The 25,455-nt window shown below is 37.4% G+C and overlaps 1 protein-coding gene across 4 annotated transcripts in view; it reads left to right on the plus strand.

Annotated features, from left to right (window-relative positions):
- The first annotated feature begins 1,744 nt into the window (after window positions 1-1,744).
- Window positions 1,745-25,455, plus strand: part of cps1 (carbamoyl-phosphate synthase 1) — a 53,968-nt gene continuing 30,257 nt past the window's right edge. For all 4 annotated transcript variants that reach the window (XR_002872518.1, XM_023950956.1, XM_023950954.1 and 1 more), the window contains exons 1-22: window positions 1,745-2,030; window positions 2,936-3,045; window positions 3,316-3,460; window positions 4,480-4,569; window positions 4,642-4,698; window positions 4,785-4,877; window positions 4,961-5,050; window positions 8,481-8,609; window positions 8,729-8,835; window positions 9,036-9,177; window positions 9,412-9,489; window positions 12,563-12,661; window positions 12,834-12,929; window positions 15,650-15,839; window positions 16,001-16,158; window positions 16,271-16,399; window positions 19,278-19,422; window positions 19,545-19,755; window positions 20,532-20,730; window positions 20,817-20,993; window positions 21,394-21,512; window positions 23,888-24,029. Coding sequence is in view for 3 of the 4 variants with exons in the window: in XM_023950956.1 (XP_023806724.1) it covers window positions 1,905-2,030; window positions 2,936-3,045; window positions 3,316-3,460; window positions 4,480-4,569; window positions 4,642-4,698; window positions 4,785-4,877; window positions 4,961-5,050; window positions 8,481-8,609; window positions 8,729-8,835; window positions 9,036-9,177; window positions 9,412-9,489; window positions 12,563-12,661; window positions 12,834-12,929; window positions 15,650-15,839; window positions 16,001-16,158; window positions 16,271-16,399; window positions 19,278-19,422; window positions 19,545-19,755; window positions 20,532-20,730; window positions 20,817-20,993; window positions 21,394-21,512; window positions 23,888-24,029 (2,832 nt within the window). In the remaining variant the exon portion in view is untranslated. The remainder of the gene's footprint in view (window positions 2,031-2,935; window positions 3,046-3,315; window positions 3,461-4,479; window positions 4,570-4,641; window positions 4,699-4,784; window positions 4,878-4,960; window positions 5,051-8,480; window positions 8,610-8,728; window positions 8,836-9,035; window positions 9,178-9,411; window positions 9,490-12,562; window positions 12,662-12,833; window positions 12,930-15,649; window positions 15,840-16,000; window positions 16,159-16,270; window positions 16,400-19,277; window positions 19,423-19,544; window positions 19,756-20,531; window positions 20,731-20,816; window positions 20,994-21,393; window positions 21,513-23,887; window positions 24,030-25,455) is intronic.

Consider the following 25,455-nt stretch of genomic DNA (forward strand, 5'->3'; position numbering starts at 1 on the left):
AGCTCCATGCTCTTCTGCAGAGCTTTGACAGCCGGATGCCACGAGAAGCTTTTAATATATGGCCAGTCCAAATGTGCAACAGTAGTTTCCCGTTAAATGTGATGCTGCACAGTAGCAGGCTAAGATTTCAAACCCATGAATCAAGTCAGGGATGTTTGTTTTAGAAAAACTTTCATTCAATGACAATTTGACTGTATTTTGCAAAGAAATAAAAAAACACATGAAAATGTGAAATTGTCTATTACTTCTTTTCCTGTAAAAATAACCTCAAAGGTAGAAACATTTTGTTCTATAAAGATAAAAACATCATGATAGTAGGTGACATACCATATTGTAAAATGCCAAAAAATTAAAAAATGGGTACATTATTTTTAAAGAATATACGGACATCGTACCATTTTAACTGGGAGGTTAAGCCTTAGTTTGAAGTTAGAATTTGTTTATTTCAAGTAATCAAAACATACTGAAACTAAAGAAGACAAACAACAGACACAAATTTCTATACAAAGATATATCAAACCGGATAAATAGCCATGAAATGATTGGAAAATATACAAATGCATGCATTCACATGTAAAGAAATCTGTTAAAATGACTCTAAATCATAGACTTATTAGCCCTTATGCATAAAGAACATCACACATTGGAACTGTTAAATTTGAAGTTTGTCATAAGGAATTTAATTATTTACTTGAAACTGAGTTGAAGGAAGTAAATTTCTACCAATTTTGTTATTTTCATCTTTTACAATTTAAAGCAAATCAGATACTAAAACTGTCAAAAGAATTCTAAAAGCTATCGTAAATGCATCATATTTCTATTAAAACACAAGCAAATTTTTCTATCTTTCTTTTTTTATTTCACTTTAATATTTGACACAAGTACATGTGGAGTCTTTGATGCATTTCCCAAAATTGGCTCTAGGTGTCAGCAGCGCTCCACACAAAAAAAGTGTCTTCCTTTGGAGAGCAAAAATAAATGTTACTTATTAGGCTTTAACTTCATCTAAATTTTTAAAGTGTTTATACACACAAAGGATATCCAATGTACCCACATTTAAAAACACGTTCTTTAATAATCAAAACTGTAACTGCTCTAAAAGATGATCTCAACAAGAAGGCCATGCTTTCCAAAAGTCTGACTTCTAAATAGTATTTTCTGATGTGTTCAGGTCCTGCTTTTCCCCTCAGACTGCTGAACACAGCAGAGTGGCGGTCAGGCCGCTTTCTCCACAGAGAACCAGTCCCGCAGAGATCAGCAAAAACACAGACCACTCTAATCCTACCGCCATGCAGTCTGTTCACGGACAGCTTGCGTTTTTCTTTGCGGCCAATTGGCCTTAAAGAAAGAGTTGGTCAGATAGAAATGCACTGCACACAGGTTTGCAATAAGCAGCTTCAGCTATTTTGAGAGAACGTTTTGATTTCATTTTATTTTTAGATTAAAATGAAGCCCATTGACGCTCTACTTTGTTAAAGTGGACCGTAATGACAGTAATAACAAATTAATCCAACAAACATGGCAATGAACCCAGAATTCAAAGTAGCCTAATATAAGAAACTCTCATGTCAAAGGGACACATGTGAAAGTTTTAGATGTAAAGAGGGTGCAGCGGTGTTCTCATAACATTTTGTCTCCATTTAAACACATCCACTCTTCAAATGTACCCAAAAGTAGGCGTTTTCCTTAAAAGCCAATAGAAACACGGTGCGCTTGTCACGGTGAAGAAGCGTGGCGGCCGACGCGTATGAACGAATCAAACGCACACTTAACCTGACTGTAGCCGCTGCTAGCCATTCGCACACTTGTCTAAAAAGACAAGTTACATTTTCACCTATCAAGTTAAGTGTTGTCATTTCTCCCCCTTATTTCTGCATTTTTTTCAACTTATTGGTTAAGCTAACATGTCAAAGATCCTGCTCGCGTGCGGCGTTGTTAAATCTGTCAGAGTGGGATGCGTGGTGGGCAGAAACGTGGGGAGCACAGCGAGCTGGCTCCAGCTTCAAACTACCAAACGCTTCAGTTTGAAGGTAAGAGGAACACTCTGGAAATGTCCCAGTATTGCAGGGAATTATAAAATAAAATAAAATAAAAATCTTGCTTTTGTTTTTATTTTAAACAAGCGTAATTAGTAGGCAAAACGTTTAAAACAAACTTAAACAGCACTATTAAAGAATCGATAAAGTAATTAAATAAAAATATATACCCAATGAAAGAAAAAGTAATTTGGGCTATATCTTTATTTAAAAAAACAGTTTCGTCTATCGAAGGAGAACTTTTAGTGGGGTCATGCCGGTTTATGAAGAGGTCACGTGGTTAACTAGCTAAATTTAAAACAAACTGGATTTCTGTTTCTTTGAAATACTTATGAAAACCTAGTCAATTCTATTACTTTTGGAAGATAAATTTTACGTGTGTCAATATAGAAAGCTGAGGGTGTGAGCTCATGAAACCTGTCCTAGTGCGCCTGCGCACACCATTCGGGTAAATGACAGTACAGCACAAGTTCCAGACTCACTCATGGTTTCCCAGTTGTGTCCCTTAAATCCCTCATTATTTCCCTCACAAGAGTCTTGAAATGTAATGTAAAATATCTGAGTAATGGTACAAATAATAATCATAATAAACATACTACTAATAATAATAATGCTGGTGTGTGAGTTCTTCAGTTTGGCAGACTTTTTTTGTTTGCCTCAGATTTACACTTTTGCATTCAAGGGAGTTGGATATGTGTCTGTCTCAGCATTTGCAGCACATTTTACAGTGACCTGCTGTTTCAGCAGGAAACTCCCAAAGCTTCCCAGGTTCCCATAATTCTCTAAATAAACCTGTTTTACCTCAGCCTCATTTAGGCTTTTTTTTTCATTTTTAAATAAAGGATCAAAGTCGTTTTTATTTGAAATTGCACTTGCACTCTCTTTTGTTGATTTCCTAGGCTCAGACAGCCCGCCTGGTACTGGAGGACGGCACCTCGATGAAAGGGTTTTCCTTTGGGCACACAGCGTCTGTAGCTGGTGAACTGGTCTTCAATACTGGCTTGGTCGGGTGAGAAGAAACTTTGAATTGCCAGTTGATTGTATAAGTTACCCTTCAATGTCAGTCTAAAATGAAGACCACCAACTTCCACACATTATTGTTTGCAGATAATTTATTTTAAATGTTAAAACCTTATAAAAAGTGCAGACCTTTAGTTTCCAATAGTGTCAAGTTTTGAGGATTTTTCTCCACCAAGTGGGTTTGATTTGACAGCCCATGCTCATCTTTGTTTCAACATCCCTTCATTACAATACTGACAGGCTAGCTTCTTTGCTTTAGGTACCCCGAGGCTCTGACTGACCCCAGCTACAGAGGTCAGATCCTGACGCTGACATACCCAATTGTGGGCAACTATGGCGTACCTAACACAGAGGAGCTGGATGAGCTGGGCCTCAGAAAACATGTGGAGTCTGAACGGATTCAGGTCAGAAAGGCAGCGGAAGCTGCGAATAGCAGACGGTTCTGCGTTTATGCATTGTTTGCATTCACATGCATGTTTACTGTTTAAATGGCCCATGAAAGTAAACTTGAGTTGAAAGTTCTTCTGTAATTAGGTCATGGCTAATTTGGATGCTTCCTTTAACCACAAATGTGACTTTTTGATATATATATATATATATATATATATATATATATATATATATATATATATATATATATATATATATATATATATATATATATATATTCAGCCGGTTCAGACTTTTAGGGTTCAGTTATTGGCTTAATGGGAGAAATGGTTGGGAGCCTGGTGTGCATTTGGGAAATGAAGACTTTTTTTTTGAGTTGTTGGTTCAAGCGTTCAACAGCCTTGGTCACGGCCTACAGGAAACAACAAAATACAAAAACCTAAAATTGATTGTGTCTTGGTGTCTCTGTGTAGGAAAGGGGCGCTCGAGTATGTTTCTTTGTCTCTTTTAGTCTGTGTGTGTGTGGGTAAAGTTTCAGGGAAAAGCATGAATAAATAATGTTTAGATTGGCAGCTTCAGGCCACTGTTTTTAAATATTTGTATTGTTATACCAAATAAAACCGAGAAACTGGGACTTTGATTCCAATGAGAAATTGATAAAATGCCCATCAGCAGTACAAATTTATTATCAATATGGTAATCGATTGTAAGGCTATTAAACTTTTTTGCTCCTTTTCATTACACACATCATAAATGCACACCGGCATAAACATCTGGAAGGAGACACAGATAACGAAGATAAAATAAGAGTTTAATTTTCTTTGCATTTGACAAATATTATTATAAAATTTAAATATATAAAACCTTTAAAATGCTGGAAGGTTAATGAATCAAGTTATCAAACATTTAAGTCTAGAATCATTGGAATAGTTTAAAATATTGAGGAAAGTCTTTAGGAGATCTTTGTAATCATTGACTTTTAGTTTTCTTTATTGATTTGTCAAGAACAGAATTTTTCCTTTGAATCTTCAAGGTGTCTGGTCTTCTGGTCCAAGACTACAGCCACGAGTACAGCCACTGGAACTCTGTCAAGTCTTTGGGTCAATGGCTGCAGGAAGAGAAGGTCCACTTTTACAAAGTACAGCACTGTTTCATGGGATTGTTCTTTAAGTTGATGTTTGTCTCTCTTTCAAAGGTTCCTGCTCTGTTCGGGATAGACACCAGAATGCTGACCAAGATCATCAGAGACAAGGTTTTGCAAATGCAAAGATCAGGACCAGCCAACTGGCTTGTTTGGACCAGCCGACAGCCCACTTATATAGCTGTGTTTCTCCTCAGGGTACAGTGTTGGGAAAGATTGAATTTGACGGCCAGCCTGTTGACATAACTGACCCAAATCAGAAAAATCTTGTAGCAGAGGTTTCAACCAAGGTGATGGCTGCTCTGTTTTCACATTCCAATGAGTTCAGAACTAGTGTGAGTCCAAACACTACATCTCCTCATTTACTCAACAGGAAACTAAAGTTTTTGGTAAAGGGAACCCAGTTAAAGTGGTGGCTGTCGACTGTGGTGTAAAGCATAACATAATTCGACTGCTGGTTAAGGTAAGAATGGGCGAGATCATTGATGTTTAAACTCCACTCTATTTTTGCAGTGTAATCCCATACTAAGCAGTCAGTCTTAAACTACGTGCACAAGGAGTCAATAGCTGTATAGGCACGGGCCATACGGGCAATTGCCCGGGGTGCAAAATTAAAGGGGGGAGGCAGCTCAGTGATTGGAAAGAAAAAAATCTGCATCACAATTGGTTTTCTATCATCTCGTATATCACAGAGTTTGTAACAGCCTGAAACCTGCGAATTAGCGCCCCCCGCAGCAGCACTCACTCCTGTCTTTGAGACATTGCCACAAATATGTGAAGGAAAGGGGGAGGGGCGAAGGGCACAGGCAGCAAAGAGCGCAGCCTCGATTGCGCAATACCGGGATCATCGCGTGCCTTTAGATCAGGGGTGTCAAACTCATTTTGGTCCGGGGGCGACATTCAACCCGTCTGATCTCAAGTGGGCCGGACCGGTAACATAAAAGCAAATTAACCTATGGTCACAAGAGGGGGCTACGGAAAAAAATGAAACACCCTTCCTAAAATGTCAATGTGCAAATCAATGAAAAATTAAACTAAATGAAACTTGCAAACATTTATGAACTTAACAAGAATTTAGAGTTAACTTCCCTTTCTCTCCTGAAACTTCCACCTGCCATCAACTCAGATCCTGTGCAGCAACACATTTACTGTCGTTCACACACAATGACATGTTCAAGAGTCTTTTTCTGGTTGGCTGCCTGAATTGTGGGGCAACACCTGCCTTCTTCCTGACCTTTGATGGGGTACCATCAGTGACCAGACAGACATCACATGACCGGTTCACTCCAACATTGTCCAGCAGAGTAATTAGAGAGCTGACCATGTCATCAGCTGTTGTTGTGTCCATCATAGGAACAAACTCAAGAAACTCCGCTGTGATGGTCTCTTCAACACCTCTAATAAATATGGAAAATATCCACAGATGTGCAACTTCTGTGATGTCTGTGCTTTCATCAAAAGCAACCGCAAATACAATAAATGACTGGATTCCTTCATTTGGCGCCCAAGTCTTCTCAGAGTTGTTGTACCTAAAATCGTAGTCCTTGACAGACTCATGTTGGCAAAGGTCGACTACTTGTTGGGGCATAAGACTTCTGCAGCATTTTTCCACAAGTTCACCTCTGAAAATGGTTTGGATGTTTGGAACAACTTGTTTGCGATGAGGTAGCTGTCACTACTCCATCACTGACGTCACGGCTGCAGTAAATGTAGACGTTTGATTTTCAGTCCAGCTAATAAGTAAATCTTCTCTTTTCTTAACTGCTGCAAATGGTGAAACTTTTCTTTATGGTGAGTCTCATAGTGGTGCTGAATGTTATATTCTTTGAGCACTGAGACCTGTTGCTGACATACCGAACAACTCTGCCCATTTTTCCTGGAAAGCTCGGCACTCTGCTTCAACATTTTTTTTCTTTTTTACAACATTTTGGTCATTAGGGTGTCACTACTGATCATTCTTATAGCAGCGTCACGGCGGTGAGGCTCACAAACCTGTTAGGTTTGTCTTTTAGCACGTGCAGAGATATGCTGTTTCCCCTGTTATGCTTTTCCTTTGTTCTGCCTAGTGGCGGAATTGCACATTTCAGTTATTTCTTTAAAAAAATCATAACTCGCCACAGGAATGGACTAGAAACATGCTTTTTTTTTAAACATCCTAATAATTTTTACTCTTCATCTGTGGCCAGGATTAAATCATCTGGCAGGTCGGATATGGCCCCTGAGCCACATGTTTGACACCCCTGCTTTAGATTACTCAGCTCATGCTAATGATGTCATTCTTTAATAGACATTTTTATGATGGGTCTTTATTTTCCATTTACATGTATATTTTTTACGTCTGCCTGTCGTTAAGTTGCTGTTAGTAACCTATTTGATATAAAGACAGCAGGTAACGCAGGCAGTAAAACAAGTGTGCTTTTTTAGATAATTTATAAACAATAGATCATTTGTTCATGAATGTACTGAGGTTTTTGGAGGATTTTTATTGTTGGTATTGCACAAAATTAGGAAAATGCCAAATATTTTTGGAGTTATCCCAATGATAAGTTTCTATGACTTAGTTTTTAATGTTTTATAAGACCTAAAATGATATTCACAATAACAGGTTTAAAAAAAAAACAATCTCTCTGATAAGTTGATAAGTTTCACAAAGACATACACAGAACATCAGAAATGAACTTATTGCTAAAAATGATGCTAGGAGTCCAGCTCTAAAGACACGGACCAAAGAGCAAAGAAAACTGAATGATTCAATTTCTTATTTCTGATTATTAATATTTCCAGGCTGATTATTAATATTTCCAGGCTTTCTTTGTTTTGTTCTGCAGCATGTTCATATTTGTATAATTTTGATATAATATAGTTTTATGGAGTGCAAAATAAACGTTATTTAAGGTTTAACTGGATTTATTCTTGGTTAATATTCCTGTTTTTTTTTAGATTAGATTAGATGACTTTATTAATCCCACAATGGGGAAATTCATTTATCTGTGGCAGCAACAACGACATTCAGAAATAACATCAAAAAAGGACATCAAAAATGACATTCATATTAAATAAATAAATATTAAATAAATATAGCTGCGTAAGTGTAAAAAACATGTGAAAAAACATTTATTCATATTTATGTTCAAAACACAAGTTTTAAAGGTTTAACAGGTTTAAAAGTTTAGCTTTTGTGTGTTCAGTGAATGTTTATTTTGTTCGGCCCACAACTTAAAGCGTGTTTTGGATTTAGGCCCCCTGTGCACTGAGTTTGACACCCATAAAATACGAGTATTGACAATTCATGCATTTCTGTGTGTAAAGTGGACCAATAAAAATAGGGAAGACAGGAGGACATCGTCAAATTTTTTGAGTGGTTGTGTGTGGGGGGATAAGTTAGTGTAGAACTGCCACTCTCACAGTGGACAAGAAGGGAAGGGCTTCTTCTTTTCTACTGCATGTCTGCCACCTACAGTTGGAAGAGGCCTGGTGTGAAATCCCCAAGTGGTACATACCTCACGATTTGAACACAAAATAGAAATAGTTTGGTCTATTGCTAGCGTCCTTGCAACGCCGGATATGGATTACCATCACATCAGGAGAGGGGCCTTGGTTTATCTTTAATTGGAAAGCAAACGCAGACGCCGTCAGGCCCTTTGCCGTGTCTGGGTCCGAGACATAAACCATATCTATATGTCACTACCTAATCCAAGTCCCTAATGGTCAAAGTTTGACCTGGTTTAGCTTTCAATGTCAGTGCATTTTGTACGTACTGTCTTAAAAATGTGTGTAGCTAGACAAGAGTTTGAACGCTGATGCCCAAAATGCGCATTTAGATAGACTTTTCCTTTGAAGTGGCTGCTTGAACCCGCATCAGTGCTTCACAAACTATTTGTTGCTGTGTACAGAGGGGTGCAGAGGTCCACCTGGTGCCATGGAACCAAGATTTGTTGAGTTTGAAGTATGACGGCCTCTTCATATCAAATGGGCCTGGAGATCCATCTCTTGCAGAGACACTAATCAACAATGTTCGAAAGGTATCATCTTTCATTTGTTTTGCCTCTTAGATGCAGATCTTTATATTAGCAGTTTGATAATATGTTCTGTAGTTTTATACTAAACTTTTATACTAAGCATGCATCTGTTTTCTTTCAAGGTGCTGGACAGCGATCGTCCAGAACCAGTATTTGGCATCTGTATGGGTAATCAGATTACTGCTTTGGCTGCAGGAGCAAAGTCTTATAAACTACCAATGGGGAACAGGTAAACTTAATTCCCTTAATCGAGGTTTGTTCTTGGTTTGGTTTTTTAAATCTTTTAGTTGAATTGCTCCCAGATTGGAAAGAAGTTGAGGCCTAATCAAGATGTTGACATTTATACATAAATAAAACATCCTTCAATGCCCTGCCTGTCTATTACATGATAGAAAATCTGTACATTTTTGCACGTCTGTGTTTCCCTAGAGGCCAGAACCAGCCGGTGCTGAACGTGATGACAGGCCAGGCCTTCATTACAGCACAGAACCATGGTTACGGCATAGACAGCAAGTCGCTGCCTCCAGGCTGGAGTTCGCTTTTCATCAATGCTAATGATGGCACAAATGAGGTTGTTTTCATGTTCACTGTTTTTTTTTTCTTTTAAATACAGCGTGGCATTTTGATCCTTTTGTCAGTCTTAGACAGAGAACACCTTTTTTGTGTTTTCAACACTTGTAAATACACAGGTGTAGTCTTTACAGAATTGTTTTCAAAGCATCACATTAGAAATTTGATCTTGTTCCTGGGTTTTTGTCTGGATTTTTTGTTTCATTTTCCTATAAAAAGTATGCATAATTTCCAGGGCATCATGCACAACAGCAAGCCGGTTTTCACGGCCCAGTTCCATCCGGAGGCTAAGGGTGGTCCCACCGACACAGAGGTAATTAAAGACTTTGATGGTGCTGCATAAAGTACCTGAATGCTATCTTGCAACTAATTAAAGGTGTATTCACAAGATGCAACCACAGTAAAAGTTACGTTTTTTTTCTTCTAAAATAGCAATTGTGTAAATGATAGCCTGAAAAAAAAAACTATGGCCGTGTTCAGATAACAGTCAAACCTGCAATTAGATGAAGCAACTAATAAATTACACTTCAGTGATGAGAACCTTCACCTGGTTCATCAGGTTATAGATTTAGTTTTTTGCACAGAATATCACTTTTTAAACTTCAAAGATTTTTTTTCCTAATGTTAACTTTTTTACATTGCAATATAAGTGCTGATGGCACTTATTAGTGTAAAAGATGTTTTATCCCTGAACTGACCTCACATACGCAGAATAACAGGCATCACATGTAGAACCAAGATGAGGTTGACATTGATGACGGCTTGGAATCTCTTCCAAAAACCTCTTTACTGGTTGCCGTCCTCCACTTAGCTTGTAGCATCTTTGAAAATGACCATCAGTCGACTGCCTGATATGGCGTGTAGCTAACCTCTCTCTCCTGCTGGTCATCCTAGAAACCTTTGGAGCAAATATTTTTGTTTGTTTGTTTGATCAATCTGCTTTTTTAATGGGTCATGAGCTACATTGTGACAAATATAGATATTTTACATGGTTATAGTTATAGGTTATAGTTTAACCTGATTTTGATCTTTTTTCAAAACTGAAGTAAATACAAATTTCAGAGGCTGCATTTAAAAAAAAAATAATAAAAAAAACACCTGGAGCTCACCTTTAGCAGCAATAACTGCTCTAAAGAAGCCTGCATGTGGAAAAAGCTCATAATAGTGAAGAACCAGAGGGAATAGTATAAATCTCTAGTGTAAAAAATATATTAAACGTGTGAATATGTGAGGAGCTTAAGTGCAGAAATGGTGCAGTGGACTGAGGTAAACTGATTAATCATTCATCCAATTACCATAATTTCCAGACTATAGAACGGACCTGATTATAAGCTGCACCGATTACATTTTTAAAGGATAAACCATTTTGTACATACCTGTCTATACCTGTCTATAAGCCGCATGTGCCCACATTGAAACGTGTTGTAGAATGAGGATGTGTATGTGCTGAAACTGCGCTCGTGTGTAAGAAAGAGGAGCATGAGCAGCGGAAGGAGGGGAGAGCGCGTGCAGCGCAAGAGGCAGTGAGAGCACGCAGCGGAAGTGTGTTGGGGGTGGCCGTTTCTCTTTGATACACAGAATGAAGGGGAACTATAATAAAAGAAGGTTCCCCCCCTTCGGCGGAGAGGATCTCCTCTTGCATTTTTTGACCACCGTCAGAAAGAAAAAAGTAATCGCAGGAAAGGTTCAACACGTGATGTATTTATAAAGAAAGACGGTACACAGAAAGAATTTTCAAAGTTTTAATGATATACCTGGGCTTTGCTTTCCAAACAGTGCCTGTGACACCACAGAATTATGGTAGTAACAGCACTAACAGGGCTGGTTAAAAAAAGATACCGGTAAAAGTCACTGAGAGAGAGAAAAAAATAAGTAACTTAGAGCAGCAGTAACTTATAGGTGGGCACAGCACGTGTATGCCTCTGCGCATCACGCGCCTCTGTAAGAAAGGAAAAATCAAAACGCAAAGAAAAGCAGTTTCACTTGAATAACACAATTTAGAATCCAAAAAATAAGATCAAGACAAAGGAATTGGAAATTCACAAATCACAGATGTAGAGAGGGGATATTACTCTACTGCACGTGCGCCGGACGTTTTCTTCCACAACAGTGACACACCGTAACACAGCACTAACAGGGCTGTTTCAAAAAACATACACATAAAAGTCACTGAGAGCTTTCTTCATCTTTCTCCTGTGCACTGAAACCATGGAAGTCTTCCTCCTCAGTGTTTGATTGGAATAGCGTAAGATATTCTTGGCCACACACTCTCGGTCTCTCCTTTGTTGTAGCTGTCAGTGTCACTCTGAGGCAAATTCCCTCCTGAGCTTGCGCTGTCCTCTCCATCACGCAGCAGACCGGCTTTTCCAAACCCGTTTGTGATGGTGGATTTTTTCACATTGCTTTTAACGATTGCTTTTAACTTGAAAGCTCCATCATATGCATTTTCCATGATGAGGGTCTATTCGTGCTATTCATTCACAAAGCAGGAATTTACATTACACTTGCGTCTTCCTTGACACATATACCGTATTCCCCCTGCATCACTCTTACCCTTTCTGCTCGAGCGCCCCCTAGCGGCTGTTAAAAAAAAATACATTTAAAAAAACAAAACAACAAATGTATAAATTAGCCGCATCATTGAATAAGCCGCAGGGTTGAAAGCGTGTGACAAAAGTAGCGGCTTATAATCCTGAAATTACGGTACTTAGTCCAATGTTTTTGCCAGTGACTGAATTTTTTGAAGTGACCCAACACATCTGCAGCAGCATCTGTGGGAGAAAATCAGAGAGGAACAAAAGTTAACACCTGTAGTGTAAAAGCAGACCTTGGATGATGTGTGGGGCCAGGTAACTTTGATTGAATTAGGAAATAAAGGAGTTGGTTTTTCACATTATTAGATGGAAAGAGAGAAATCCCTTTGAACCAGTATGCTTTTTTATTGCATGCTGTGAAATCCACTTTAAATCAGATTTATATATTAGATCTTTCACCCCTTTGGCTTAAAAGTGAAAAACGTCTTCATAACTTTTACTAAACCTTCACCAAAAATGTTATTTTATTTTATTTTAAGTTAAAACAAAATATCAACTGGAACTATCCTATGACCTACTGCAGTCATTCCACTTGAATGCAGAATCAGAAAACAAATAGAAGAAAGATTTATTTGTTTTTTCTAAATGGGCCTGTTTCTGGCTTCAGCCCTTACCATAACAGACATATTTTTGTCACCAAAGTGTAGCTAGTGTTGCAGTTTGAAATCTAATTTCCATTTGAAAATAAATGAAAACATCAGACCTCAAAAAGTAAAACTTTGTCAAAATTTGTGGAAGTATTGCTGGCATTGTGGCTAAATGCACACTTCTTCTTTTTTTTTCTTTTTGCAGTTTCTTTTTGATGCCTTCATATCCATGATTAAAAAAGGAAAAGATGCCAACATAGTTTCAGTCATGCCCAAAAAACCCTGCCTTCCTCCCAGAGCCCAGGTAAGAATACACAAATCAAATAATGGTCTAATGATTCCACAAAGATGGTAGTGTTTTGGAAACAAACCAATGTTTTCTCTAAACCAAAACGAAACCAAACATGACATTGTATGCAACAGTCATGTACATTGTACATGTGTGCTGTGTTCATATTCCTTTTGTGCTTGTATAGGTGTCAAAGGTGCTGGTCCTGGGGTCTGGAGGTCTGTCCATTGGTCAGGCGGGAGAGTTTGACTACTCTGGATCTCAGGCCATCAAGGCTATGAAGGTAAACACTTCAGGGTAATGACATTTAGATTTGAATTTGGTTAAAATGTATCTAGAAGTGTTTTCTTTACATATATTATTTACAATGAAAATGCACAACTGGTTTAATCTGCACAGAGAAACTGCGTGTGTAATACACACTGTAACAAACAAATTCTCAAGGAAAAGCAGTCCTAAACTCATAGTTGAATGCTACCTGGGGGGTATTCCAGAAAGCAGGTTATGCTAGCTCCCACGGTTTGAGGCTAAGGAAGTGGATAACCTCAGCTTTCGGTTCCAGAAATGGAAGTATGTTTCAGGGTATGTCAAGTTGCCATAGCAACTCATGCTCTGAACATAACCTGGTCTGAAGCAGATTTAGTTGAAGGCTAGATTGTTTTCAGAGAGATGAAGGAGCCTGGCATCTCCATTTGAAGATGATTTAGTGGATGAAGAAGCTCAGATAACACTTTTTCCACCGTAAGAGGGTGATAAGACCACGAATGGATATTGGAAAGATAAACTTTTTTACATTGATGTAACTTAATTATTTGCTCTGCACCATGAGTGAGAGGGAGGGAGCGGATGATGAATTTAGATAGCACCCCTACTGTCAAGTGCTGCAATGAAAATGTTGGAAAACTGGTAAATGAATGTGAATGTCCCGTGAATATTATTTCCTTTCTTTTTATTGTTATAAAAATGAGTATATCTGCCGGCTCAAACTTAGACATATGAGAGTTCAAGAATTATAATAAATTAAGATGGAAAAAGGATTAATTGAATCGGAGTAATATGACATTTAGATATAAATATGTAAATTTGAGTTGTATAACCACTAATTAAGTTTTATAGACGGAAGAAATTAGGTTGAATAAATTTAACTCAATTATTTGTTACCAAAAGAAGTAATTCATTTAAGTTGGCCAAATTGGATAAGTTATATATATATGCGTCACAAGGAAAATGGAAATAAGATCATAAACTCGTGCGTTTACTTTATCCGTTCTTTTTCTCCAAGCAGAAACTCTTTCTTTTGATGATGCAGCTGTGTTACTTTTTTGATGGGCGTATAATCTTCATACGCCGTCATTAAAATCTCAGACTCCGTCTCACTGAAGTAAAGCACTCTCTTTTTTTCTCCACGTGTTTCCATGGTGACTCCGGAAATTGGCGATACATTGAGAATGTCTTTATGTACCTGCTGTGCACGCGCATTAACCCAGGGTTACCAAGTACACTAACTCATATCCGGTCTTTTGGAACCGACATACCCAGAGTAAGCAAGTTCAGGCAGATTTCAGCCAGAGTTCAGGGTTAAACTCAGGGTAGTTTAAACATGCTTCCTGGAATGTCATTGGAGGACAGGATTAAAGGAGGATGCTGAACATGCATTGTGTTTAGACGACGTTTTCTTGCAATGTTTGAGAGTTGTTTCATCACAGAAGAGTCCATCTTGAGGAAAACTTCTATGACATTGAAAACAATACTCACATTAAAGGAGATAAATCTTGGGCTGTTTTGGAACTGAAATAAATGACTACATTTAAACATTAAAGCAAATCTTGGAGCATGTAAGTCTTTTCGCCGGTTTGACTCAAAAGCAAAATGTCCCATCAAGTCTTTGCCCGTTTGTTACCCTGGAAACGGCTAAGGACTGATGGCAGACCAGGGGGACTTCTTCTATGGACATGCTGAAGCATGGAGAGAGTGTGTTGTGGCCGTGGAACTTTTTAGTTGCTTAGTTTGACTCAAAGACATTCAGATGATCCGTCTGGCACCTTACAAAAGATGATACCACGGACGGCTGCGCTGCAGTGGTAGGGCGGTCGACCTTTGATTGGAAGATTGCAGGTTCTATTCCTGCCTTGCCCGCCCATGTGTCAAAGTGTCCCTGGGCAAGGCACTGAACCCCACCTTGGCTCTGGTTAAAGGTTGGCGCCAGTGTTTGGCAGTTTGGCAGCCGCCATCACTGTGTGAATGTGAATGTGTGTGTGAATGGGTAAAAGGGACTGTGCCTGTAAAGCGCCTTGGGCTTCGAGGAAGGTAAAAAAGCGCTACACAAGTATACACCATTTACCATTCTTGAACTTTTTTTTTTACAGTGAGGATTCAGTGATGCTGACCTTTGGGGTTTTATTGTGAACACAGAATGTATCAAAGTGTCTCTTTAGGCAACCAACCATTTTTGATGAGAGGAGAATTTTCCAGTATTTTCTTCCCACTGGTCTTTTAATTATGAAAATGCAGTTTTTTGCCAAAATCAATGTCGTTTTCTAGTTTTTCTAGGTTTGAACATCTGCTGCTCTGCAGTTCATCAGAAATTCGCCTTTTAAGTTGTTGATGGAACCATTGGTGCAGAGTAACCCCACCCCCCCTTTCAATTTCTGAGAGCTCTCTTTTTAAGCTGAGCAGGGAGCTTGTGGCCTGCTCAGTATATTTTCCGTGTCACAAATATTTTTTTTCAAACCGCATTTTTTTAGTCTGCTCAATTTACACTGATATGAATATATAAAAAAAAAAAAAAACAACAACTAAGAAATACAGATTTATATAGATTTTTCTTATTCATGTCCTCCATTATCAGAAAAATGTCACAAGTATTTTAAAAACCCAAAACCCAATTTTCATCAGAGTGGGTCTTTAAGTGACCGAAGATTAATTGTGCACCACTATTTGTTTAAAGTGTTTCATGTATAACTACTCATTGTTGATGGGTGGTGTTCTTGTTCTGGGGTTTAGGAAGAAAACCTGAAGACGGTGCTCATGAATCCAAACATTGCCTCTGTTCAGACGAACGAAGTTGGTTCCAAACAGGCAGACTCCGTTTACTTTCTGCCTGTCACACCGGAGTTTGTAACTGAGGTCATCAAAGCTGAGCGTCCAGATGGCATTCTTCTCTCAATGGGTGGACAGACTGCCCTCAACTGTGGTAACATATGCATCTTCTTAAGATTTAGGACTGATCACAAAAGAAGGAAGCCTTTAAAAAGCTTTCATTGAGTTAAATGTGGGGAGAAACAGTAATTCTGAAAGTTACTGTATTACATGTTTTTATGTATTATTATTTATTTTTTGTAAATTAATCCTCAGGTGTAGAACTATTCCAGAGTGGGATTTTGGAGAAGTATGAAGTGAAAGTTCTTGGAACACCAGTGGAGTCCATAATAGCCACAGAGGACAGACAGTTGTTTGCTGACAAGCTTATGCAGATCAATGAGAAGATTGCACCCAGTTTTGCTGTAGAATCGGTAAGTGTCCAAGTCCAGCCAAACTAAATGAAAACTTAATCTAGATGTATGTCTTTTTGTAAAAAAAAAAAGAAAAGGTAAAGAAAAAACAAATAACTTGTGCATGTTTCAGGTGTCTGATGCCTTAAAGGCAGCGGAGCAGATTGGTTACCCCGTCATGTTACGATCCGCTTATGCTTTAGGAGGATTGGGTTCTGGTCTGTGTGCTAACAAAGAGAAGCTGGAGGAAACCGCCCATAAGGTCAGACTACAACCATAAATTTATCTCTGTACCATAGTCTACATGTCATAAAAGGAGGCTACATTTTGATCAACCTTTCCCTAAAATGTTGATAAACTTGGTAAGTAAGGGCTTAATGCAAGCACTTCTGAAGTTTCTGTTTTACCTGAGCCAGCAAGTCCTTTTTTTAAAGTTAAAAGTGGTTTTTCAGGTTTGGATCAAGGACAGGGCAGACGTTCAGAAAGCTCACTCTCGATCTCTTAGCAAAAACAAAAGTACTTTCATCTATGGGAAATGTAGCAAAAGTGTCCTTGTCAAGTTTTTTAAATTTATTTTATCTAAGATAAATGACTTGGGAGATATTTATGTATAAATGCAAACAGTGGTGGACAAAAATGTTGGTAGCCCTCAGTTAAAGAAAGAAAGTCCACAATGCTCACTGAAATGACTTGAAACGTTAAAAAGTAACAATAAATTAAAATTTATTGAAAATTATATCATCAAAATCAGCCATTACTTTTGATTTGTTGATTAACAGAATTATTTAAAAAAACAAACTAATGAAATATGGGTGGACAAAATTAATGGTACCTATAACTTAATATTTTGTTGCACAACTTTTTGAGGCAATCACTGCAATTAAACGGTTTCTGTATTTGTCAATGAGCCTTCTGCACCTGTCCACAGGTATTTTGGCCCACTCATGAGCAAACTGCTCCAGTTGTCTCAGGTTTGACGGGTGTCTTCTCCAAATGGCATGTTTCAGCTCCTTCCACAGATGTTCAATGGGATTCAGATCTGGGCTCATAGAAGGCCACTTCAGAATAGTCCAACGCTTTTCTCTGAGCCATTCTTGGTTTTTTTTGGCTGTGTGTTTTGGATCGTTGTCCTGTTGGAAGACCCATGACCTGCGACTAAGACCAAGCTTTCTAACACTAGGCAGCACATTTCTATTCAGAATGCCTTGATAATCTTGAGATTTCATTTTACCTTGCACAAATTCAAGACACCCTGTGCCAGATGCAGCAAATCTGCCCCAAAACAGAACTGAGCCTCCTCCATGTTTCACAGTAGGGACAGTGTTCTTTTCGACGTATGCTTCATTTTTGAGTCTACGAACATAGAGCTGATGTGCCTTACCAAAAAGCTCCAGTTTTGTCTAATCTGTTCAAAGGACATTTTCCCAGAAGCTTTGTGGCTTGTCAACATGCTTTTTTTTTAAATTCCACTCTAGCTTTTTTAGGATTTCCTTTCAACAGTGGTGTCCTCCTTGGTCGTCTCCCATGAAGTCCACTCTGGCTCAAACAACGCTGAATGGTGTAATCTGACACTGATGTGCCTTGATCTAGGAGTTCACCTTTAATGTCTTTGGAGGTTGTTCTAGGCTCTTTGGATACAGTTCCAACTATCCGTCTCCTCAATTTGTCATCAATTTTCCTCTTCCCGCCATCTCCAGGGAGGTTGGCTACTCTCCCGTGGGTCTTAAACTTCTGAATAATATGTGCCACTGTTGTCACAGGAACTTCAAGCTGCTTAGAGATGGTTTTATAGCCTTTACCTTTACGATGTTTGTCTATAATTTAGTTTCTAATGTCCTGGGACAATTCTCTCCTTCGCTTTCTTTTGTCCATGTTCAGTGTGGTACACACCTTTTCACCAAACAGCAACGTGACTATTTGTCTCCCTTTAAATAGGCAGACTGACTGATTATGGGTTTGAAAACAGCTGTGATGTCAATTAAAGGACATACCTGAGTTCATCAAGACCCCCTGGGCAAATAGTTCTTAGTCTTTTATGCAGGGTACCATCATTTTTGTCCAGCCCTATTTCATTAGTTTTTTTTTTAAATAAATTCTTCTGTTAATAAATACCTCAAAAGTAATGGCTGATTTTGATTATTGAATTTTCAATACATTTTAATTTATTGTTACTTTTGAACATTTCAAGTCATTTCAGTGAGCATTGTGGACTTTCTTTCTTTAACTGAGGGCTACCAACAATTTTGTCCACCACTGTAGCCTGTGGGATAACTGACAAATGCTGGATATGGTACATCCATCCGTTGTTTTAGTTTGGAGCAATATATCTCAAAAACCTGAATTGACACCAGATGTTCATGAAAAAACAATCCAAAAAACATTGTCAAACTTTAGATTGATCTTTCAGAAAAAAGGATTTGGTGAAAAGGTCAACATTTTCTTTTGTCTGGTCAGTGTAATACTGCTGGAGAAAAAAACTGAATTTAACAAGCACAAACTCACAAAAATTCATTCTTTATTTGTTCTAAATGAGGTAAAATTTCTCAATCCTTGATGCTCTGCCAGATAATCACATTTTTAAACCCACCCTGTGCATGTAAGTGAACAAAGGGAGAGATGCTCTTTGCTCCATCATGGTCTAAAGAAAACTATCCGTCTATACATGAGCGTTTAAAATACAATAATATAATATAATTGTAAATGGACAAAAACAAGTTTTTGTATCCTTTAAAATGTAAAAAAACGTAAAATGTAAAACAAATTTTGCAGAAGTTTTTGTAATTATAGCTGCAAATGTTAGTTGTATTAAGTTTTGATAAAAATAACTCCATATAACACCTGAACTGCAAACCTCTTCATACTTTTGTCAAAACATTTATCAGAAATATAAAATATGAAAATATTTTGCTTTAAATACTTAAATGAATAACAAACTCAATATTTTACAAAAAAAAACATCAACAACATAATTATATTTATTTTTGAAATGGTTCAGTTAAAATGATATGAGGAAAAGTGTGTTTGGTTTTGATCCTAAACACTTGCTGTACTTTTTTGTGGTGCACAAGTCTTTGACATAACAAAGTATGGCATTACTGTTCCTAGACTAAGTTTGGAACTGAAAACACTGTGTTCTCCAGGCTCTGGCCATGAGCAGTCAAATCCTGGTGGAGCGGTCCTTACTGGGATGGAAGGAGGTAGAATATGAAGTGGTGAGAGATGTGGCTGATAACTGTGTTACTGTCTGCAACATGGAAAACTTTGATCCACTGGGAATTCACACAGGTGATCAACTTTCCTTTAAAAATCTGACAAACGTACCTTTAAAAAGAAATCTGAAATGTTTTATAAAATAAAAGCTGAATTGACTTTCACCTTTTGAAAAAGCATCTTCTCTTTTTCTACAGGTGACTCCATAGTGGTGGCCCCTAGTCAGACACTTTCTAATGAGGAATACCACATGCTACGCGAGACTGCCATCAAGGTAGTCCGCCACCTGGGAATTGTGGGTGAATGCAACATTCAGTACGCCCTTCACCCTTCATCTCTTGAATACTGCATCATTGAGGTTAATGCCCGGCTCTCTAGAAGCTCAGCTCTGGCATCCAAGGCAACCGGGTGAGACCATATTGATGCAATGGCAAAAGATTCACGTACACATTTAACTGTTTATGTATGTAATTTTTATTATGCAGTACATAATGTTAATTTTTTGGATTGGGTGTTTGAGGTTTTTAGAAATTTTGAATTTTTTTTAACAGCAAAAAGCCTGTGTTTACTGAGTGAGGGATGACTGTGATGAAATATAGATCAATTTAATAAATAATGTCATTATTTTTCTCTGTTACAGCAGGTTGAGTTTATATTTCTGGAGAGCTTCTGTTGAAGTTTTGGACATTTACTCATTCATGTTGATAAAACTTAAATTTTATTCGCAGATGGCTACTGCCTGGGTCAAACCTGCCATCAAAGGTGGATACGGGTGTCTGTGGGCGAAAAATAGGCAAACCTATATGGGCCACGCAGGTGGCCTGCATGAAATATCAAGGTTGTAGACCGCTTTGTGTTCCTGTAGAGCAAAAATAACTCAAGCGAACACTTAAACAACATGTAAGGGTAAGTTAGGGTAAAGTAGGTGAGACAGGGATAAAAACACTAATTTAGTTTGTGTGAGTCCGTAAGCATACTGGATGACAGCATCACCTGTACTTCGGTGTGTGTAACTCGCATTATTCTTCCCCGCAATCGTACTTTCCATTTTCATGACATCCTTTAAGTCGTTTTATACATTTAGTAGTGTAGTTTTATAACGACCGTAGCTTACTAAGGTTAACAAATCTTTTCCACCTCCTTAAGTATTTGGTCGTCCGGCCCTCTTTGTGCTTGTGTCACAGGTATCCCCTGGCTTTTGTGGCGGCTAAGCTGGCTCTCGGAATACCTCTTCCTGAAATCCAGAATGCCGTGTCTGAGAAAACCACCGCTTGCTTTGAGCCTAGCCTAGACTACATTGTCACCAAAATTCCTCGTTGGGACCTCGACCGCTTTCAGGGCATGTCCCGCGAAATAGGCAGCGCCATGAAGAGTGTTGGAGAGGTATGGACGAACACTCATTCATTCAATCGTTTCTTGGTTTCTGCCTCAATAAATCATATGCTTTTGTTTTTCTCCATCACATTTAGGTAATGGCAGTGGGTCGAACTTTTGAAGAGAGTATTCAGAAGGCCTTGAGGATGTGTCATCCATCTGTGGACGGCTTTGTTCCCCAGCTGCCACTCAAGAAAGCCTGGGCTGACACCCACGACCTGCAACAGGAGTTGGCTGTGCCCTCTAGCACTCGCATTTTCTCCCTGGCTAAAGTGAGCAATTCTTTCTAAATGTTAATTATTAATGTTTCTGACCACAGTTTGCTCCCAGCGAGTGGGAGCTGCTATGAGGGAGAGCAAGACCTGGATGACTGGAGCTTTTCTAAAAACCTTCAACACTTTTGATTTTCTGAAAGAAAAGTTAAAAGGAGATTGTAATTGGAAAGTCCTTCAGCTTAGTAAACCTCCATTTATTTAATTTTGCACAAAGTGAAAAGGATTTTATAGTGGCAAATGATTCCAATCTGGCTCATGACCCTCAAGAAATAGTTGATAGTAGAGAAGTTCATGATGTCTGTGGTGGTTTATCAGCTACGTTGGAGTCTGAATGTCAACTTTCACTAGCATGAATAAATAACGTGATGGTTGACAGTATGACGTGTTTACCTTTAAGGCCCTCCATCAAGGTATGAGTGTTGGTGAGATCCATCAACTGACAGCCATAGACAAGTGGTTCCTCCATAAGCTCCAAAGGATAACACACCTGGAACATCACCTTAAAACTTATAAAAGGTAACAAACAGAAAAGTTACACTTTATACTTCCACTTGTGCTTGTCTGAATATCAAACTACCTTACAAAGATTCGGTACTCACCTCTTATCCAGAAATGAATGTAAACAGACTGTTTTTTGTCTTTTTGTTTAATGGACTGAATACAACTTTTTGTAACAATTGGATAAAAAAATTCAACAAAGTGCATTTTAGGGTTTTGATCTCTCTCTACTCCGCCAACCAACTAGTAGGAGGAGAATCACAAAAGATTATCAGAAAAAGTAGCATTGTTTTTAAAGTACCACAAACAAGCAAATAAACAGAGGAACAGGCTACCAGAAAACTTTGAATAAACTTGCTGAGACAAATAGAAGAGCAGTGTTGGACTGAGGTGGCAGAAGGTGAAGCAAAGTGGGCATTTCATTAGCTTTTTAAATCGCTGCTCTAATCAGGAACCATTCATTTGAGTGGTTAAGAGTGAATTTGAACTGTAAGATTAACATGTTACTAATAGTTACACTCATCTTATTCATAAATATGGACTTTTCTATTTGTTTTTTTAAAACAACAACTTTTTTTAATGCTAGTTGTTAAAATGTCAACATTAGATTGTTCTTACTTTACGAGGGAGTTTTGTTCAAACATCTATGATGCAGCCTTTTTAAATGTATTATGTGGATGAAATTGGACAGATTTCTCTGAACTCAATGTGTAGGATAAAGAAAAATGTTATAAAAAGCAATATTTATAATTTGGCAATCTACATTTTATATTATTGGCTATCTTGTGAGGTAAAAGGAGGTAGACTTTTGGGACCTATTTGATAACATTTTTAAAGAAACTATTAAACTCCATGTCAATAGAGCAGTGTTTTTCAACCACTTTTGAGCCAAGACACACAAAAATCCCGCGGCACACCCGCATCCAAAAATTGAAAGAAGTAGAAAATCATAGTCTGTATTGATGTACAGTCCCTCCACAATTTCACATGCAGTTTTGTGATAATTGTGGCAGAAAAAGCTGGAAGTTGCAGCTGTTTTTTCTAAATGAAATACAAGTTAAGTTAGTTTTCCGTAATAATTTTCAACTAAATTATTTGAAATTTTACCCTGATAGTTGTTTTTTCCCTTCAGTTTATTAACAAGCAATTTTATGTAACCTTACAAAAAACAAATATATTCTTTCTAAATGTTGATTATTTTTTTAATATTTATTTCAATGTTGGTGCAAAAGCAACTGTAATTTTCTCAACAATTATATGATCACAATATGCTTGATAAGATTTACACAAAAATAACATATTTTATGTAGCTACACAAAAAGTGAACATGTTGAAGTTTTATTAGTTTTTCTCTTGTCTTAATCAAAGATAAAGTCTTTGAAAACTTAAAGTAATTCCCCAACTAAGTCACACTTACAAATATGCAAAAACGTATTTTTCCGTGTGTCTTTGATGGGCCCAGCTCTGTAAGTGACTAGATTTTCTGGAACAAATTGTATATTGTATTTTTCTCTTCTTTTGACATTGTTCTTCCAGTTTTAAGTTTAATTCGGAACTCCACACTATTAACTCTTTTCACTAGTTAATTTTGTAGTGAAGTTAGTGGGGCTGTTTTATACCTGGTGATACCAGCGAGGATGAAAAAACATAAAAGTTATTTATATGCTTCTTCAAGCAGGATTTTTTTTTCATGAAGCTCCTAAATCACCACGATTTGAATAGGGAAATACATAGAAACAAAGTTTTAATCTTAATTTTCTTTTAATTTGTCCTCCACCATAAGACAAATGCGAACATGAGAACATGTTAAAACACCAAAAACACAATTTTCACAGGAGTGGACCTTTAAAGCTTACTAGACTTTTCCCTGTGGTTGCTTCACTTTTGGTTTAATCTTTTGTTTGTTACTTGTCTTGCCTGTGTATTAGAACCAAAATTTGCCACTAAATGAAATATAATCCAGTTAACTTGAAAGGCTTAACAGACATAAATGACATAAAGTATCCCTGTTTGCAAAGCAAATTTTTCCTTGGTGCAATGTTGATGTCTTTGTACCTTTTTAGATGATTAATAGAGTTTGATATTTTCTTGGCTGCTCATTTATTTTATTGCTGGAGAAAACAAAACCATATATATGTTTCACATTTTGCTTGTGAAAGAGTGAATACATATATGAGGGAATGAAAATAAAAGTGCAGCTGATATTAAAAAAAAGATAAATTAAAATTGTTCAAAGTGTTCTTGCAAGTTTTAAAAACTCACTTTTATACTTTGAAAATGTTGCAAGTGACTAAATGCTTAAAATGTTTCTCTTAACTGGACATTGTGAGCTGTTTAGAGCTTTTTTTTTAGTTTTTTATTCTCACTTTTTGATTCTTGCATTGTTTCAACAGTAACACAATACCCAGAGAGCTGCTGCTGAAGGCCAAGCAGGACGGCTTTTCAGATAAGCAGATTGGTCGGATTCTGGGCGGTAATGAGACAGGAACCAGAGAGCTGAGGCTTGCTCGTGGTATCAGACCCTGGGTCAAACAGGTGAGGCTTCCGGGGTGACAAACAAACATTTAAATAGACTGGTTTTCTCCTAATTGAGTAAATAATCTGTCAGCATATTTTTGCAAAATTGTTCAGATTTAACATATTTACTTTTAAACCTAATAATCACGAATTAGGAACATTAAAAGGATTTAAAGAAAGAGCAAAAGTAACCACAGAACATTTTCATGTTTTAGAGTTTTTACATTTATTTATGTTGGTAATTCAAGTGTTTTAACAAAGTTTTAAGTTGTTTAAAGATCCACTCCGATTAAAATGTCCTTTTTTTGCTTTTGGCATGTTCTAATTTGTCATGATTGAGTGCATATAAGCTTTGATAAAATAAAGCTAAAAATTTCATTTCTTTATTCAAATAGTTTTGAATCAGGAGCAGACGAATGAAATACCGTTTGAAAAAGATTATATCTGTGACACTGAAGGTACAATCAGCGGGCGAACAAGCTCCATAGTGGCAAAGAGTGTAAACAGGTGGATCGCAGGAAAAAGGGGCGGGCTTACTTCTTGCCAAGAGTCTTGCCCCCAACTCAGGCGTGAATTTCTAATGAACTACTGCCGCTCTGCAGAAACTATGTCCTAGAAAACAACACCTTTTTAAGGGGGGGATTTTGGCTAAAAACTGCATAATAATAACCATAAGACCATTGGGAACGGATGTGTCATTGATCTGTTTATTTAGAGAGCTACACTGAGCATAACTGCCATGTTTTTAAATAACAGTGGGTCTTTAAGAGATTTATTTAGAAAGTATAAGAAATATTAAAGTTTTTATTAATTATTGGCAGTTCTGTTTTTTGCTGAAAATGTAAAGAGGTCATAATGGTTACACTGGTGAACCTTTTTTTTTTTGTTGTTTCTTACAAATTTACAGATAGTTTTGGAAAGATAAAAGAATTAAAAAATAAATACTAGAACTGTGATCCTACATTAAATTTGTTTGATTAGTATCTAGCATTTAAATGGCTTCTTTTTTAATTGAACAAACAGATGCGTGATATAAAGAGAGGGAGACGTGATTAAAATGACACGTTGACCAACGTGTTTGTTTTCAGTCTTTACAAATACTGCCTGTTCACTGTAACAAGGTGCTTTCTAGATGGATGAGATGTAATAATCAATGGTAATTATAATTAAGAATATTTTTATAAGATAATAAGAATTTAATTTCATTTAGCTCACAAACACGTGGCTTTCCCTTCACATTCTTCTTTTCTTCCCTTCTGAGGTTATAGGCTGTACAATCTCATAATGTACTTGTAGAATGTTGCATTTTGGGAACATGTGAGTTAGTTAGGTAGTTGGTTGTTCTTGTGAGTAGACACAGCTGTATGAGTCATAGACTTGGCTTATTTGAATCATTATTTAACTTTATAATAAAACAGTCAAGCTCCAAAGCAAAGTAAATACA

Source organism: Oryzias latipes, chromosome 21, assembly GCF_002234675.1.
Source record: "Oryzias latipes chromosome 21, ASM223467v1".
In the NCBI taxonomy this organism is placed as follows: domain Eukaryota; kingdom Metazoa; phylum Chordata; class Actinopteri; order Beloniformes; family Adrianichthyidae; genus Oryzias; species Oryzias latipes.